Raw genomic sequence first — 19487 nt, 5'->3', positions numbered from 1 at the left:
CTAGCTTAATAACAGTGGGAAAGCCACAAAAATACTTATATCTGGTAGAAAGTCACTCTTTTAGCTCTCTGCTGCTTGGATCACTCTGCAGGCCACCACGAGGATCTGTGCTGAGTTGGTACAAGCTGGAAAACGCGTTTAGCGTGTTTTATAGCAGGGGGCTGAAAGGAGCTAGGAATTGGCCCAAAACGACCAATGGACTACTAGTTTCTGGCTGAAACTTCACCAAATCGGACAAAAAGGCCGCTCAGTGCTTCCCACTCCCACTGGTAAGCAAAGAAACTTCCCTCCTTCCTAATAAGGCAATGGATCAGTAACAGGAACTAAAAACAAAGCCCAGGGATCAGCAACTCTGAAACTGGACTACTCTAGTTCAGTAAGGCAGGAAAACAAGATTTTTTTTTTTTTTTTTTTTTTTTTTGAACAGACATAAAAAAGAAGAAAAGTAGGGTTTAAAATTAAATAGAAGACAATCCATTGATATAACAATGGATCTAGGTCACTTTCTTGAAGGAAATAAAAAAGCTGACAAAAGAATTAAATGCATTTTATCAATACAAAATGTTGGTGAAAATGCACAAAACGCAACAATGCATCTACGTATCCATACTATTTACTGAGGTAGTCCTCACATACTCCTATAGGGCACATAGCACATATAACACTAGAAGCGCATTTACTCACAGCCTTAAATTTAACCCAATAAAAAGTTCATTCCTTCCCCCAAACTCCTCCTTTAACCCAAACTTCCCTCCTATCCCAACACAAATCCCATCTTTAACCCTAAAATGACTGACCTGTACAAGCACTAAAAACAATCGCACTGATCAAATGGAATTTCATTCAATGTGTCATTCTCAAAAAATAAAATCTCAATCAATGTAACTTCCATACAATCTGAATTTTACTAAATTGACCTTACCAGCTCTTTAAACAAGTAATCTGCATCAGTATAACACACAATTACAGCTGCCACCAAAAAACATATTACTACAACATTAAACACTCATCTAATTGCCTAATGCCGGATTACGTTTTATACCACCTTTGTACTCCTTGTCTGTGAAAGGCCGTTTCTTACACTGATTTACTGAAAATTCTTTATTTAATTTGCAATTAAAAGAACAGACAGCCTTAAAACAGAGTACCTTAGACGTCACTCTTTACTATGAGCAACTGCTGACTGACATTAATATTCTTAAGATTAACCAAATACAGGTGAGACAGTTCCCACAGGAAAATAATCTTCACATTTTAATTAATAACACTAAAGTTAAGTAATGACAGCAAAAGAAAAGCACTCACCCACTTCAAAAGTAGCTAATTTACAGAATGAGTCTTTTGCAAGCAAAATGAGACAGTGAGAGGAACTAAAATCTATCTGAAATACACATGGCATTTTCTGCTGCTAATTAAGCTTTAAATAAAGTAACAGTTCCTTTCTGCTTTGCTAAAAAAAGAACGGTGCTCATGAATATGCCTAAAGTTCCTGAGAGCTCATTTGCACATTTGTCTTGTCCAGATTTGGTTCACCAATTACTCCTGTAGCAAATGTTGTATTATTTTAATCAGTACAGTTATCTTATATGTTAATTCCAAAGAAAGACAGTTGATGCGACTTTATACCTATAAAGTGCCTTTCTATAATAAAAATAAAATGCCGACGACAGAATGAGTACATAAAGAGCCATTTAAAGGAGAAGCAACATCCTCCACAAAAGACAGGTCAGGACGTTTTCATCAGGTTGGATCTAGCATTTACAGAACTGTGCATCTGTATGCATGCATGAGCATATATTTACAAAACATTTACTGTCTGCGCTTGCTGCAGCTGGAACTGGACCATGATAATTCCATTGGTTATGTCATGCTACTTACATGTATGGCAGGTACCAGCTCCAGTTATAGCCTAAAGAGTAGTGTGAGTGCTGTTATAAAACTGCAGGCTCAATACAATCAATATGACTGAGCTGGCAAAATGCACTGTTTTGGAGAGCACTGACTAACACAGAATGAATAAGCAAAATGGGGAGGGGAGCAGTGTTTGAGCCCTGATGTTGTCCATGGTACCCAAGCTAGATTAACAGCTTAGGCATCAGATGGAACTGGCCATAAAAGATGGGAGTGAGAGGCCAATGTATGATCACCTACCTTGTGGAGAGGGTGGCAGACGTGGCTTCCAAGTGTGACATCTAGCAGGAGCACTAGGTTCGACACCTAAGAAGCATAAGCCAATACACATGCACTGCTACTATGCAAATATATGTAAACATGTAAGCCTGTAGAGGCATACTCCCTGCAGCAGAGCTCAGAGAGCTGCCACAAGGGAAGTGGGAACACCACTGGAGAAGGGTAGGCTGCTCCGTAGAACCAGCAAAGTTGCCCAATCCCTACAGTTCAATGTTTGGGAGAGAATGGGTTGATAGGGCTACCTGGGCAGGAATGAATGGACAGTGGGGCTCCTGCCTAGCCTCAGGATACCCTGCCCTCACCCCACAGAATGAATGGACTGACTGGATGCAGGTAGTGCAGCCAATGGGTTGTTCCAGTGAGAGAAATAAAAAAGTATTGCAGTCTGGTGTTAGAAAGCGAGTCAATGTGTTGCCAAGTAATTCTGATGACTTCCTGAGCTTCTCTCTTAGGGTCACTTCACTCATACTGTTAACACTAAAATGTCACATGTTATTCTTCAAGCCAAATGCACTACAAAAAGCTACCAGATACAGGCATGCACTTACGTTGGCCTACTAAATTTAAAGACTACTATGTTACCATCAAATGATATGTTATGTATGTATGTATGCATGTATATATTTATTTATTTAACCAATGCAGAGCACTGACCAAGAACTTACCATTTGCTGTCTCAGCCTAGGTGTGTGTTACAATAAAAAACAGCGCTACATGACAAACTGAGGTAGAAAGAGCAATATATACATAGAGCAAAAAAAAAATTGACAGTATCTGCCACAAGTTTACAGGAACAAGCATTACATAACAAATTAGTGATGAAGGAAATAATACGTACAATAAAGCAGAAACATAGAATTTGAAAAAACAGTTGGTAACAGTTTGCAGCACTGCAAAGAAATGGACTGCAACATATGATAAAGTTGTAGAGATGAAGCAATAGCCGAGGAAAGTGGCGTTCCTTTATATATATATATATATATATATATATATATATATATATATATATACACACACACACACACACACTCAGGAAGACTACAAGAACTCACCTGAAACCTCACTCCTGAGTCTAGAGGGCGCTGACTTCTCTCATCGATAATCGTCTGGTTCTCTTGACTAGACTTCTTCCTGGCCCTAAGGTACTCCATCCTCCTCTGCCGACTCAGCTGCTTGTCAACGAGTCTCAGCAGCTGTGACTTCTCAATGGAGCCCAGAAGGATCATACTGTCTAGTGAGAAAGGGCAGTTCAATGCAACTTTAGTAAACAGAAAGGCTTGTGACGTAAGCACTAACAGCATATGCATCCAGGTGCATTCAAGTAAGCTAAAAGCACCAGAAAAAAAAGAGATACATTTTTTTTAATTACAAATGGTAATACTTAATCTAAAACATTCAGTAATTCCACACAAAACTGAACTTCAAGCTATTCTTTTCAGTAACAGCAAAAATACTAGGGCTTACTGCCTGACATGATAGGACTGCATTTTCATGCAAGTACCCAGCATCTAATAACATACCTTTGTGCCATGTTGGTAAAGGAAAAAATGTCAAAAATAGGACAAGGAAGGAGGGCTGCTTTGGCTCCTGGGATGACTGAAAGATTATTCTCCAGTACAGAGTTTACCTACACCTACGAGCGGTCAGAAATGACTGAAGATCACCATCAGTCACATAAGCAGACAAAAGCTGAAATATAACTAGCAGTAAAACATGGGATGCTTCCAAGCTGCACACACATTTCTTAAAAAAGTGCTGACCAGGTGGCTTACTGGACTCAATAAAGGTGACCAATTATCAGTACAATGTTAAGTTTAGAAGGTAAGTGATTTCCCTTATGGCCATGTAGCAATTTAAGTGACAGTTAATGACATTCAGATCCACATTTGTAATCGAAAATCTTCATCATTATGGCTTATCCACAAGTCCTTGGTGTGTCAGATCACAACAATCAACCTGCACTTTCCTGCAAGGATGAAAAAAATGACTGCTCCAGGCTGCTGCTTATTGCTTTGAGGACTTCCACCTTTTCTCAGTTTGGTGCAACTGTGGAGATGGTATAAGTTTGATGGGGGGGGGGGGGCTTGAACCCAATGTGGAGTACAGGAGATGTAAGCCCTCTGTGCAAAAAAAAAAAAAAATCAATAAATAAATAATTTTCACCTACATATTAGCTGTAATATTATTGACAGATTTTGATGTTTGCAGAACAAACATTTGCTGTTCAGGGATTTGCAATGCAAGATTTCAAAACAGGAGCATCACTTTACAACACGCTCTTTCTGCTAGCATTCACTCTGGTAACTTGGCAGCCTCTCATTAAAACACTGGGATTAATATTTTCCTGTGTGTAAACCTACAGATATTTGTAGATCTCAGTAAGAGTCTTTTCCTTGGCACTCTTTCTGCATAAGGGGGTGCTTCTGATAATTTTTAAGTTTACAGTAAAAGGTTACACGCTGCATTGTAGCTCTCGATTTTACAAACATCATTAACAGAAAGAATGACAACCATAGTAAAGCATAAGGGACACACGACAGAATAAAACCACTATTCCGCAGTGACTCGATTGTCTCAGACCCTAGTCACTGTAAGTCCATGAAGCTCTAGCGTTGCAACAGGAATTTTATATTTAAAAAAGTGTTTTCTACCGACTAGAATAAAAAGGATTTTACCTTATGCATAAAAAATAACTGTGTTATTACAGACAGGAGGTGGGAGCGGCAGGATAGCAGATCATAAAGTACTGTCCAGGTAAAGAGGTTAACTGAAGGGAATAATACTAAATAAAATTATGGCTGATAGTCAAGGTCACTGCATCACAGGATTTCTGTACAAACAGCTCATGAAAACATACAGTGGTGGCAATGACAACTCCAGTGAAACGGGCTTCAGGGCCAAGAAAAGGCGTTCCCATCTGAGTATAACAAAACGTAATGTAAGCAGCCAACCAGGCCACTAACATTTGCTTAATGACAGGTTCATCTTCCCAATCAGAGGTAAAAGAAACTAAAAGTTTGTTAGTAGTATGAAAAGGAGGGTCTTGTGACAAGTCAGAAAGCTCTTACTATCCACTTTATGCAAAAGAATGTCAACAAGTCAGTATGATGTAAAAAAAATACATAAATAACTGAAAAGAGATTAAAACAAGTCATTTGAAACTTCCTATGGGAAGAAATAGAAGATCTGTACATACAAACAGTGTTTTTGAAAGACTACATGAGGTAGTTGAAACCTCAAGGATTACAGATCAGTGATACAGCAAGCAAACACAGTCACAAGATAAAGCATTCCATAAAAAATATTTTATGCAGCAGGAGGACAGGAGCTCAAGCAAATTAATGTTAAGATCACATGAAAGGGGGTGCTTTTTGATAGCAAGTTTCAGGTATAATATTCCCTACAAAATGTTTGCACTAGGTAGCTATGCTAGGGGAGTATGATCCAAAAATCATGAAAGACAGAAATGTCACAAATATGGACCTTAGTAAAGATGGGCTACAGGTTTCTGGTGTAATATTCCCTACAATTTTTGTGCGAGGTAGCTATGCTAGAAGACTACCAGCAAAAAACTCATGGAAAGCTGAAATGTCACAAAGATGGACCTTAGCAGAGATGACCTGAATTAGATAAATAAAGCAGTAGTCTAGAGCAATGGTTGCTGGGAAAGAGAAAGACATCAATTCTCAGCCACTGATTCAAATAGTCAAGTTCTTCTACTCAGTGACACTGTCCAAGATATCAGAACTCCAGAAACCTGGCAAGAACCCCAAACCTAAAAAATAACACACTCATCAGCATTTAATAAAGGAGCTAAAGTATGGAAACATCTAGAAGTCAGAGTGAGATCACTTCATATTCCTGGGATATGTTGAGAAGGGGTTGAACACAGACCGAGGACAGCTGCTATGGCACAGATACTAATTTCCTCTACAGCCAAACAATTACTGACAGCATCACCAGTGAAGTTTTTTATTACTGCTCCCCTCCCCACAGTTGACTATAAGCTGCCATCAGACTTGATCCTCACTTACAAGGTCTACTGGACCCTTCTAAGCCTGCCCCAGCCTCATCACAATCCACAAACAAGGCTGGTGAGGAGATTGAAGATGCTGCTGAAACATCATACTGTTGATGGGGAGTGTGCCCCTACCCTCTCCCACCCAGGGGAAACCTTATGAGTACCGTAATCACTGCATATTGGAGGTGCATGCATATTTCACTGAATGAGCAACTGCCTGACCACGAGGCAGAGCTTGCCAAATTCTTAATGCTGCTACCTTAATCTGCTATCAGAATAGTCTGAACTACACTGCCAAAATTATGAGTATAATAAAGAGGCTATATGAGCCTCAGAGACTCAAATCTAGAATAAGAACAAAAGGCAAATGGGGTGGTTAAGGCTGCAGTGAGGCCACAAGACAATGGGAAACAATGGATTCCTGGTGAGAGGTGGTCAGATATGCCTAAGAAATTCAGTGTGTGGGAAGGATAAAGCTGAGATGTGGACAAAGTCAAAACCTCGGAAGGTTAAAGATAGGATGTGGTGAGATTCATCATGATCTCTAGAGAAAGTAAAAAGCAGGCTTGTCTCAAACTAGATTCAGAGGTCTAAAGGGAAAGCAAGTCTATAAAGACTGTGCAAGAAACCATGCATCCAGTTTTGGGAAGGTGTATATTCCCAGCCTCAGGGCATAAGTAGCCCCAGGATAAAGCTACAAAATGCAACTATCAAGCCACAGGGCAAAATCTCAAACTGAAAGCATTGGCTCAGTGCCCTAATGGGAAGGACTGAGCATGACCACTGCATGGGGTTAAGGTATCATTCATGATTATGGTGAAGAATTAGTCTTCTTTCAGAAACAGAAGGAAGGATGACAAGTCTACCTGGGAATAGAGATAGGGTGATTTGAGTGCTGGAATGTAGGTGTGTGTGTGTGTGTGTGTGTGTGTGTGTGTGTGTGTGTGTGTGTGTGTGTGTGTGTGTGTGTGCGTTTAAGTGTCACAACACAATCCATATTTTCTGTATAGGTAGAGCAATTAGGACTACTATTGTGGGAATACTGGGAATAAATACACAATGAACAGTGCTGTGCTCTTAATATTGTTGCAAGCAGGAGTGAATTCCAACTCCATGCTATCCATCTACATAAAACAGCAATAACAGTGGCATTTAAACTGACAAAAAGAAGGTTGAAACTAGAGAGACAAAAGAACAATGGATTAATAAATAGACACAGTACAAAACTAAGGATAATGTTCAAAATTAATGATGCAATAAAAGGATAAATAAAATAACATGCCAACTGATAATATCCAAAGAATATTAGGTTGTGGGCAAAATGAAGGGAATTGTGTGGAATGTTCCACAAAGGGTAGGACTATCAAAGACTTGAGTACAAGGATTTAAAACAAATAGGACTTCTGAGAAAACTATGAGAATAAGAATTTTCTGTGGGAGGATCCACTAATGACAATAAGGCAAGGAAGGATGCAAAAGTGAACTAATGAAAGAAGATAATAAGTGATGAAAAACTGTAGCCATATTCTGGATAATGCTGTGAAGTACAGAATTCCAGAAAGAGCTTTAATTTAATTAAATTACCTGGTATAGACTCCATGGTAGCTGAGGTTGTGAAAATATACTCAGATCAATAAGATGGACTTTTGTAGTAAGAGTTAAGGCCCAACTTGAAAAAAAATGAATGACTCTGAGTAAATCAGTTAACCGGATGTCACTGACAATGTCTCCTAGAAAAGAGATTCCTGTGCCTACTGGGACTACCTGTTTAGCTGGTTAACACACACTGATCTACAAATCTCTGGCTGAATGTAAGTAAGTTACACCAAACTCTAGAAAAGAAAAGCCAAATGGGTAGAAACCTTACACACGGTGGAAGTCTCAATATACTCATACGATGATCATGACTGACTGGCCTTGGGTAGATGACAGGCTGGGACTTAAAGAAGAAATGGTCATGAAAATATGACACTATGTTTGCAGAATTTCAGCCATACTAATAAAAGATTTTATTAAAACAGTTTAACGAGGCAAGGTTCATAATCAAAAATGTACACTGCTGTGAATTACAAAAGAACGGACTATGCCATTCAGGCTGGAATAATATTTGTGAAAATGCTGTCAACCATCCTATACTCCAGCATTAGTTAGACCAGTTATATGTTTTTTTTTTCTCATGTATGCAACTTACAGGCTCATGCATCTGGCAAATATTTTGTTAAGATCTAGGAAACCGGGAATAATATCCAATTTTAATTTATCTAAATGAACAGCAGCATCAAAATAAATCAGACTGAATTCTGCACTGCAGCACATTAATAACAGTCTTGAATGTTAGGCTGTTCTGACTGTGTTTATGCAGCTCTGTTAGATATAATAAAGTTCTGTTGACTTCCAACAGTTTTCAGATTAACAGTTTAACGTGAATAAATTTTAAAAGAGCCCCACATGATTTCTGAATCACATTCCACCACATTATTATCAGACTTCTACCACTTAATCTTTTCACCAGGATATGAAATCATGCTACTTAGTATAAAAAAGAAAAGACAACTGTGTGATAACTCATACTTAGCTGAAACATATATTTAATGATAAAGGTCAATAAAATGGGGACATTTCCTTTTGTCTAAACTACAAAATGCTTGGAGATTATACAGATTATCATAGTACAGAAGGCACAGTCTTCCAACGGCAGTGCAGAAGCCACTGTTCCAGATTTTAGGAAAGGAATTCTACTCTAGTTCTACGTTGCACACTTAACAGTCAAGATAGTGTAAAGCATTCAAGGTGACTTCAGAGTCAGAAAGGGTTAAAATACACACATATAAATACATAAACGTTACTTTTATAAACTTAGAAAATTGTTAGAATAACAGGTTTCACATTAGCATACGTTTTCTGAAGGATATAAAGAATGAAACTCAACTGTGTACTATTATTTGGTGCCAGACAACTACAAATTTTATGAGGAAAAGAAAATATATGGCTACAGTCTGTACACACTCCAAACCCTTAAGGCCCAGTGAGATGCTTTGTGATGCTTAGGGATATGTGTACTGGCAATGGGCATGCATTATGAAGGTGGGGGCGTTGCTGTGTGAGCTAAAGGCTGAGGTTTCACAGTCCATAGGCTGGGAAATATACCAGTGCTCCCTTAACAAGCACAGCTAAATTGGTATAGTAGAAGTTCCTGCGCTGTAAGAGTGAGTGTGTGTTTGTGTGTGTGTGTGGTGTACTGAGGTGTCAGAGTAGCCTCTGAGTTCAATAGATCCTTAAATTTCTCCCTTACTGCATCATTGTGAGGTAGCAACAAAGGATTTTTGTAAGCATAAGGTATCAGATACACAGCCTCTAAACATCTAGTGCATCCACTGTACTCCAGCTGACTAGAGAAGGGGCAAGTGGTGACTGATATTTCATTAACAGCTACTGCAGATGAAGGGGTGTGAAAAAACAGGACAGCTTAATTACCTACTATTGGTACAAGACAACAGGGTATAATACCTTGGGCTAGAAAAAAACTGATAATACTGGATGTGGCTGAAATACACAAGACTATGGATACAATAACAAATAGATGGACACAGTAAGTAGTAGTGACAACACTCATTAGTGTAGAAAGAAAATGTAAAAGTAACAGCAATATGTAGCAACAAGTACTCAGTAACAAGTGTCACACTTAAATCAGACAGTTTCAGATGCAGTAACTGAGACTAATGGATTCAAATTTCACGACAGTGAAATGATCAGTACAAGCAGCAATAACAATAAAGAAATGATCAAAAGCAGGGTTTTAGCTACAGGGTTCCTGAATGTCCACAACTGTTTGTTTTAAGTCTTTATGGTTACATTCAGGCTGACCTGATGTCCTTAAGGTGTCATTTGCATGCATCCCATGGGCCTCCATTATAGCAGTTTTACGGTATCACACAGTGAAAACTCTAGCTTGGCTGGGTTTCTCTTGCAGTTTTACTAAATGGTTTGTCTGCATGACCTTTTTACTCTTTGGTTTACACACACACACGCACATGTATGCACGCACACACACACACACACACACACACACCAGTTTGAATCAGATGTTAAGCCTTCTGCTCAATTCTTGTAAAACTGCTCGAATAAATAGGAATATTAATGTGCTGGCAAAATAACAGACCATTAATTTTGAAAGGTAACAGTTTGTTTCTTTCATATTTCACACATGAAGACTTAGTCACTCTGTTTTCCTGGGTACAAATGAAAAAAAAAAAAAAAAGAGGGAGGGGAGGAGTTAGAGAAAGGAAGCACTACAATCACAATGTGTACATTAAATATTTAAAGTATGAACATGTAGGAATTGCTGAAGACATTATCTTTATCATTCTATAATTATTAAAAAGAAATAACCAAGTGTCATGTTTTTTGTTGCCTTACAGATGACATGTTAAGTCAGCATGAAGTATATTTAAACATAGTCTCATCATCACACTTCCCAGGAAACCAACACTAACAGCACTTTAAAATATATACAAAGAACATGCTTCATGAAGAATGGTCAATCAAACCAGTGTAGGAGTACACAAGTTTACCCATACAATAAATGTAACTTAGGGAAATCAGATTAAGGAAAGCAGTAAACACGATGCAATGCAGACTTGGAAAAGATATTATATATCACTATATCATTTGGAAGGATTACCATAAAAAAGTAATTAGTGATAATTGGCATGAAATTTGGAAACCTCATCTCCCCTGGATCTCAACCAGTACCAGTTAGTTCGAACAAAGTGTATAAAGTGGATACGGCTAAGCTTAAGTATGAATATGACCTTATTAACAAATACATATACTTTTAAAAGAAGAGATACCAGGGGCAATTCTAAGTCTGTGGTAGTGGTGCTGCGGTAGCATTGTCACCTCACAGCAAGACGTTGTCCTGTTCGATTCTCAGCTAGAGCATCTTCTGTGTGGAGGCATGCGTGAATGGGCATGCTTTCGTTGAAGGTTGTGCATCAGGGCTGGTAACACGGCACGTAAAAATCCACTACCAAACATTAGCGGACCAGAGTTCCACTGTGGCGACCCCTAACCGTGATAAGCCGAAAGACACAACAACAACAACCAGGGGCACTTCTAACTCTAATATCTATGTAAATAGTGAACATATTTAAGAAAATGCATTTTGTTAATCATGAGGAGCACTAGTGCAGGAGTAACTAAGGGGTTGACATCAGCCCTCTGGCAGGATTGTTTTAGCAGTCAAACACCCCAGTCTGGACACTGCTATAACCTTGTGTCATGCCACATGTAGTGTCCTGGCTACAAGAAGAAATGGATGCATTCCCATCTCAGTTCTTTTTTGCCAGTGAAGTAAACAGGTGATTCGCTAACTTCAAACAGCTTGTCAGTCATTTCTCCAAACCAAGATCTTTAAGCAGTTTGTTACATAACCAAAATGCTTTAAACCACTAGAAAAGGGTATGTACAAAATAATTTTTGCAGAGCTAGTAATATACAGGCTTGGTCTGAACATAACAAGTTTCCATCTCTAACCCTGGTTCTGTCTCCATCTTTTAACTTTACTGTTTCTGAATTCCCTAAACAGAAAAAGAAAAGTACAGTTTTGTACCTACCATAAATGTAGATGTTCGAGTGTACACCCTGCTGCAGTCATCACACTTGGGTTATCCTGTCATCAGGCGGTCCCGCAGTCGGACGGATTTCCAAAGTCTTGGTCCAGCGTCAGTTGCTGTCGCTTCTTCCCTGACATCAGTGCGCCAGGGGTATATATAATGCATCCGATGCCACCTTCTTCAGTTTTTCTTGCCTCAGTTGTCAGGTGCCCCCAAAAAGGTGGTCAGTAATTAGCACTAAATAAAGCAATTTTTTGCACAGACACAAAATCCCTCTAGCTATAAGCACATACATCAGGAAGGTATTGTATAGATTTAGCCAGTTAGATCAGAGGGGATGGAGGGAGGGTAACCTGGACTGCAGCAGGGTGTACACTCGAACATCTACATTTATGGTAGGTACAAAACTGTACTATGTTCACCGTGTTACACTGCTGCAGTCATCACACTTGGGTAGAATCCCAAAGCTATGGATGGGTGGAGGAGTTATAGAGGGTTAGAGGAGGCTAGAAGGCCCTGCAGAACTGCAGTGGCGAAGCCAGCCCTAGTCTTAGAGTAAAGTGGTAAGTGATAGTGTTTGGTAAAAGTGTGTACTGAACTCCAAGTTGCAGCTTCCAAAATCTCCTTGGTTGGTACCCCCCTGAGGAAGGCTGTAGATGTAGCTGTTGCCCTGGTAGAGTGGGGCCTAATGGTAGCAGGAACTGGTTTTCCATGATGGGTATAGCAAAAACGAATGCAATGTCCTATCCATTTGGAAATGGTTTGCTTTGATAAAGCCTTCCCTTGTGAAGCTATAGCACAGGATACAAAGAGCTGGCCAGATTTTCTGAAAGCCTTAGTTTTATCTAAGTAGTAGCGAAGTTGCCTGTGAATGTCCAAGGAATGCAGGAGTCTTTCTCCTTTGTTCTGTGGGTTTGGGAAGAAGGTGGGTAAATGAATGGTTTGATTTAAAGACACACTGGAAACCACCTTAGGCATGAAGGAAGGATTAGTTCATAGAGAAACTCTGTCTTGATAGAAATGAGGAAAGGTTCCACTGCCATTAATGCCTGCAGCTCTGAGACTCTTCTAGCTGAAGTTATTGCTAGCAGCAGGGCAGTCTTCCATGATAGGAACTGTAGATCTGCAGAGAAAGCTGGTTCAAAGGGAGGTAGCATAAGTTTTTCCAGAACAAAATTGAGGTCCCATGTTGGTGTAGGTGCTCTCCTGGGGGACCTTATGTTTTTTGCCCCTCTGTGGAACTGCCTTAGGAGTGGATGCGAAAATAAGGGTGGTTCTGTGTTGTAGTGGGCTGAAATAGCTGATGCATGGATTTTAATGGAAGAAAAAGAAAGTCCTTTGTGCAACATCTCAGTTAAATACTGTAAAATCTGAGGCAGGTGAGGCTGAAGTGTGTTTTGGCCTTTAGTTTGGTTCCACGCACAAAACCTTTTCCATTTGTCCGCATAGGCCTTCCTGGTGCTGGGCCTCCTAGCTTCCAGAATAACATCCATAACTGCTTGGGAAAGAGGAGCTGGTTGGATGTTTAGGTGATTTTCCATGCAGCCAGATTTAAGGTTTTTAACTGGCTGTGAAGAATCTGATTGTTTTGCTGTGTGAGCAAATGGGCAGTTTGTGGTAAAATCCAAGGTGGGCCCTGGGCCATATTCCTCAATAATGGGTACCAGTGCTGGCGTGGCCAGTTTGGGGCTACGAGTATCAGTCATGGTCTCTCCTTTCTGACTTTCAGAAGCACCTTTGTGAGGAGAGGCAATGGAGGGAAGGCATATACTGTCAGGTTTTTCCAGCTGAATGAGAGTGCGTCCACTTTCCAAACTTGATGGTGAAGTGTCCTTGTACAAAATTTTGTTAGTTGATAGTTTTGAGGACTGGCAAACAGGTCTATGTCTGGAAGGCCCCAATTTTGAGTTATCATTGCAAATACTTGTGGATCCAGTTTCCACTCGTGGGGATCCCTGATGTTTCTGCTGAGGTCATCTGCCAATGTGTTCTTTTGTCCTGGCAGGAATTGAGCTTGTAAGTGAACTTGGTAAGCCAGAGCTGTGTTCCACAAGGTCATTGCTTGCCTGCATAGATGGTAGGAGTGTGTACCCCCTTGTTTGTTTATGTACCACATTACTGTGGTGTTGTCCGTCCTTATTGTAAGTTGTTCTGGATGTAATAGATTCTTGAAGGCTGTCAGAGCATTCTGTACAGCTAGCATCTCTTTTTGATTGATGTGCAGATTCCTTTGATCTGCAGACCATACGCCTTGAACGCACTGTCCTGCCATGTGTGCCCCCCAGGCGTAGTCCGATGCATCTGTTGTCATAGTCTGCCTGGCTGGGGGCAAGGTGAAAGGCTGACCCTTGTTGAGGTGACATACCAGTGATCACCATAGAAACTCCTGTTGTAGGCAGGGAATGAGAGATATCATTGTGTCCAAGCTGTGGCTGTGTTGAGACCATACGCTTTTTAGGTACCACTGTAATTTCCTCATATGCAGCTTTGCAAATGGTATTAGTAGTATGCAAGATGCCATGAAGCCCAAGGCCTGCAGAATTTTTCTTGCAGGTAGTTGGGTCTCTGTTGCCACTGTTTTGAAATATTGTGTCAGTTGTAGTTGTTTGTCTGGCATCACATAAGCCTTCTGGGCTGTTGTATTCAAGCTGGCACCCAGGAATGTCATATTTTGTGAGGGTACTAGTTTTGATTTATTTTCATTTACTGTGTACCCCAGGCAACTTAGAAGATGTTTTACAAAAGCCAGATGTTGTAAGAGGATGTCCTTGCTTTCTGCTTGGATGAGGCAATCGTCCAGGTATGGGTATATTTGAATTCCTCTTTGTCTGCAGTATGCAATTACTGGTGCCAGGCATTTTGTGAAGACCCTGGGCGCAGTAGATAAGCCAAAGGGCAGTGCAGAGAATTGGTAATGGGTTGAACCTGCAATGAAATGGAGGTATCTTCTGCAACTTTGTCTGATAGGGACATGCAGGTATGCCTCCTTCAGCTCCAACGTTACTAGCCATGCTTTCTTGCCCAACATGGGAAGAAGCTGCTGTAGTGTTAGCATCTTGAATTTGGGTACTTGTAAGAAGGTGTTTAGAACTGAAAGGTCCAGAATTGGTCTCCAGGCATTGTCCTTTCTGGGAACTAGAAAGAGCCTTGAGTAAAATCCTTGGTATTGCTCTCCAGTAGGTACCAGTTGAATGTCTCTCATGTCCATGAGAGCTGTAATTTGTCTTTGTGCCTCTGCCCATTGATTTTGTGGCAAGTTTGGCATTCCTCTTTTCATTGGCAAGGTGTGAAAATGGAATCTGTATCCTCGTGAAATTATGTCTAGGACCCATTTGTCCTTTGTGACAATGTGCCAGTTGTCTGAAAAAAGTGCGAATTTTCCTCCCAAGAGAGCTGCCAAGAGAGTGTTGCTTGGCCAGATGAGGTGCAAGACATTGAGTTTGCCTTCTGGTAGATTGGGACCTGTCTTCTCCTCCCTTCTGTGTTGCAGTGCCCCATTGTCGAGGTTTGTACTGGGCTTGTGGTTGTCATCTGCCTCTTGGACATCTGTATTTACCCCTCTGTGGCCTGTCAGTAGCTGGAAAGGACCAGTTTTTTGTTGGCCAATTTCTGCTGAAGCGAGGGGGCTGTACCTGTAGGAAATCTTTTACTGTCTGCATAGATTTTGCCTTATCCTCCATTTTCTTTAAGACTTCTTCTGCTTTAACTCCAAAAAGAACATCCTGCTGTAAGGGAGCATCTAGAAGCTTTTCTTTAACATGATCAGGCAGAGTTTGTTCCTTTAACCAAGCATGCCTGCGTATGACAGACCCAGTGATAGCTGCTCTGCAGGAAGCTTCCAAAGAATCAAACCCACATTGCAAAGTATGTTTGCCCACCTGTTCAGTTGCATGCAACAGATCCTGCATTTCTTTCAATTCAGACTGTTGAGGGAGTGTGCTCATTTTATGTTTTAACTGAGACATTAGAAATTGCTGATATTTTAGCATGTGAAACTGACAATTTAGTGCTCTCATAGCTAGAGTGGCTGAGGTGTAAACCTTTTTCCCCACACCTGTCTAGTGCTCTGGAGTCCCTTTCAGAGGGTACAGGATTTTTAGGCATAGAAGCCTTAGCCCCTTTGGGACCCTGGGAGATGGTCTCTGGATCAGCAATATAAATTTGTGGGAATCAGGCACTCTATAGTATCTGTCAGGTTTGGCCGGAGCAGGAGACAGAGAGTCTGGGTTCAAACTGGATTCTAAGTAAACATCATCCACAATGTCTAAAACTGGGGGGATGGCAAGTGGTCTGTGCTGGGGGAGTAAAAGAAACTCTCTCAGCCTTTTCTTTGAGTCAGAGTAGTCCTGACCTTCCCAGTGAAAATGTTCCCTCATAGTGTGTAAAGTTTCCCCAAAGGAGTAGTCTTCAGGGGGAGAAGCTGAGGGAATGGAATCCTCAGCATCAGAATATTCATAAGGGGAGAAGGAGTAATCTTGGTCCTCTGAGGAGCCTGAGGAAATGGACACTTGTTCAGAGGATGCATAACCTTCCTCTTGTTTAGGCCTTTTGTCAGGAGGGGGATGGGAACCCCTGATTCAACAGATCAAATCTTCAGCCATTTTGAGCATCTGTTTCTTAGGCATGGGGCCTTGAACAGGGGACTGAAGTGCAGTCTTTTTAGGTTTAATAGGAGTCTTCGTCTTAGGATACGTTTTAATGGTGAGCGTCATCGGTCTGAAGACGCCTTCAGAAACCGAAGGTGTTTCTGCAGCACCATCTTTTTTGTCATCGGTAGGGGCTGAACAAAATGGCTGCGTCGGCCTGGTACTTTCCTCCAAAAGTTCCGAAGCGGTCTCGGGTTCCAGATCTGCAGTAGCCAGGGGCGGCGTCGGAGCCTCACTGAAGACCAGTGAACCGGAGACCGGACCAGCCGAGGCCTCGGAGTCTGGCTTGTTTCTAGGCTGCCTGTCCTTATCCTTGCGTTTTTTGTGCACGCCGGTAGTCGGTTGCTCCGACGGCATAGTGTAGTTAAATTTTCTACCGAAGTAGTGTAGTGCGAAATCAAAGCGTCTTTTTATAGTACGCTTATTAAACCTAGCACAAAAACGACAACTAGTGACGTCGTGGTCTGGGCCTAGGCAAGGTATGCAGTAAGAATGAAAATCCTTATGAGGTATTTGCTTCCCACAAGAAATACAATTGTTAACTTTTTCTGACATCGGTCTGAGGCAAGAAAAGTTTCCCCAATGGGGTACTTAGCTTTATTGAAGACTTCGGTCTGAAATTCGAGTTCGAAAATCTAAGGAGTCGGCCGACCGGCACTTGCAAACTGCTTCTGCTTCAGGCACTGCGCGGCAGGAAAGACTGAAGAAGATGGTGTCAGATGCATTATATATACCCCTGGCGCACTGATGTCAGGGAAGAAGTGACAGCAACTGACGCCGGACCAAGACTTTGGAAATCCGGCCGAATGCGGGACCGCCTGATGACAGGATAACCCAAGTGTGATGACTGCAGTAGGGTAACACGATGAACATCAGAGCACAGTAAAAGTGAAAATTAAAATAAATAAACAAAAATATGATAGTCCCTTTGGGAACCCTACAAAATTAGGTAGTGGTGACTAAAAAGCTAAAACCTGATATACATAGCAAGGCAGCTCTTTCCCTAAGAATTACATACAAGTTCTCCCAGTTTGCCAGAAAGTATCTACTCACTGTTACCTGGCCCCCATAAAACTTCACTGATCATACACTACGGCATAAATGAGACAAAGACTATGTAAGCAGGCTGCCTTGGTTACAAAATTGATGGTTAAAATCTCATTGGAGGAGGGGGAATCTGATTTCCAGGTTGAAACATACATTTCATCTAATTTGCAAAAATCTCCAAATACATTCTGAGCTTTGTCCACTCCCTCTAAGTGTCTCTATTTTCCAGAGCAGTCATCTAAGGACCAGATGCTTGGGGGCAGATGCCTAAACAATACATGGGTTATTTGCATGGGTACTGGACTTGTGATACCCAAACACCATATCTTAGGCTGTGGAATTGTCAGGCACTGATGATCAGTATGTTACTGGAGGATCCTACATTTGATTATACCAGAAATATTTCAACCCGGCAGATCATGTTATGGTAATTAACTTCTACCATACGTGTTGACAGGAACATACCTCCTCCTCCAAGTGAGTCATGTGAACATGATGTGCCTTTAGCTTATTCAAATCAGAAGGGCTCCCCTTCTAGCCTTGAAAGAGATCACGGGGATGAAGGTCCCCCAAGAGACATTTTTTGTGAAGATAACACAAACTAGTAACACAATATTTTAAATTTCTTTACTATCCCTTAGATTGCATGTGTTAAACTGATTACACTACTGCAGCCAAAAGCACTGACAATCCTTCCTACTACTTATGCCTTTCAGGATATTTTTAAAAAGATTTTTTTGGACTTTGATTCTCAAGCATCCATCTGAAAGTAAAGAAAATCAGAGGGTTCATGAGTAAGGTAAAGTTATGTATTAAACTCCTGTGTCTGACCCTATTACATACCTGACTCGTTCAAAGGGGTCTAAGAAAACAGCTACTCTAAATATACTTGTATACTTCCTAATAATAACAACGGTAGTCAGTGGGCAGGTTTAGGATGAGAATGTACACATCTTCCATTTTACCCATCAATATATTAACATTCAGACCCATTTGGAGCAGTACCAGGGTGAAATCATTAACTAAATGGGGAATCAGCCCAAAGTATTCAAGATGTTGCTCTTTTTTCAGGATATTGTTCTTTAGGAGAAAATGATAAAGCTGGTCCAGATTTCAAATGATGAAAGCTTGCACGTTATTAAGTGGTTATGCAAATGGATTCTACATTGCCTGCTTCAACCACACTGCTATGAAGATATGCCCCTATGGATACCCCCCCCCCCCAATTCTGTGGAGCATCTGTCAGAAGAATTAAGATCCTCTGCCAGAAGATTTACTAAGATAACTGGAATAAGACAACAAGACTGTTGAAAGCCTGAAGCATGTTTCATTCCCAAATACACCAAAAAATGCCATTAAACTCCTTGACTCTTCTCTAAGCAGCAGTCAGAAGACCAACAATATAAGAACACTAGCAATTCCAGTTTAAACAGCAAAAGCAACCACAGCAAAACACTCATCAGGAATAAGACATTTCTCCTACTTCCCTGTTATGGTGATGTACCACCAGAGTGTTTGCCATCTGTCCTGTATCCCCAAAAGAAGATGAAACTTATTTCTATTTACAACTAAATGCTATCTTACTGCTACAGGAAAATGGCTGGGTGGTAGTCTCCACAGGTTACACCACCTCCCATTCCAGGTACCATAAAAGGCCAGTTTCAGTCATGTGTTTCTCACTGATTAATTCAGTTCTACTATCTCATGCTACTCAACTGGTGACAGCTTCAGGCAAGCATTTTAAGCATGTTTTTTACTGATACCAAAGATATTTGGAAGCACGGACTAAAAATGAAGCATCTCAATAGCATCTTAATGTCATAAAAGATCAAGATGCTCCTTTTCCTCTTCTCAGTCAAACTGCTTGGTTGGTACCCCTTGATACAAAAGATGTCTATCTCCATATGCAAATTCATAAGTCCCACACACAATTCCTAAGATTGTAAGGCTGCAAAGTAGAGAACAGTC

General features: G+C 40.7%; 1 protein-coding gene across 1 annotated transcript in view; it reads right to left on the bottom strand.

Annotated features, from left to right (window-relative positions):
* CLCN2 (chloride voltage-gated channel 2) overlaps positions 1–19487 on the bottom strand; it is a 2181634-nt gene that overhangs the window by 776295 nt on the left and 1385852 nt on the right. Inside the window, 1 exon segment of the mRNA XM_044070805.1 lies at positions 3243–3421. Coding sequence (XP_043926740.1) covers positions 3243–3421 — 179 coding nt within the window.

This window comes from Protopterus annectens, chromosome 4.part1, assembly GCF_019279795.1.
Source record: "Protopterus annectens isolate FY-2018-M chromosome 4.part1, PAN1.0, whole genome shotgun sequence".
Classification (NCBI taxonomy): domain Eukaryota; kingdom Metazoa; phylum Chordata; order Ceratodontiformes; family Protopteridae; genus Protopterus; species Protopterus annectens.
The sequence above is the reverse complement of the archived record's forward strand: the minus strand, read 5'-3'. Positions and strand labels throughout refer to the sequence as shown.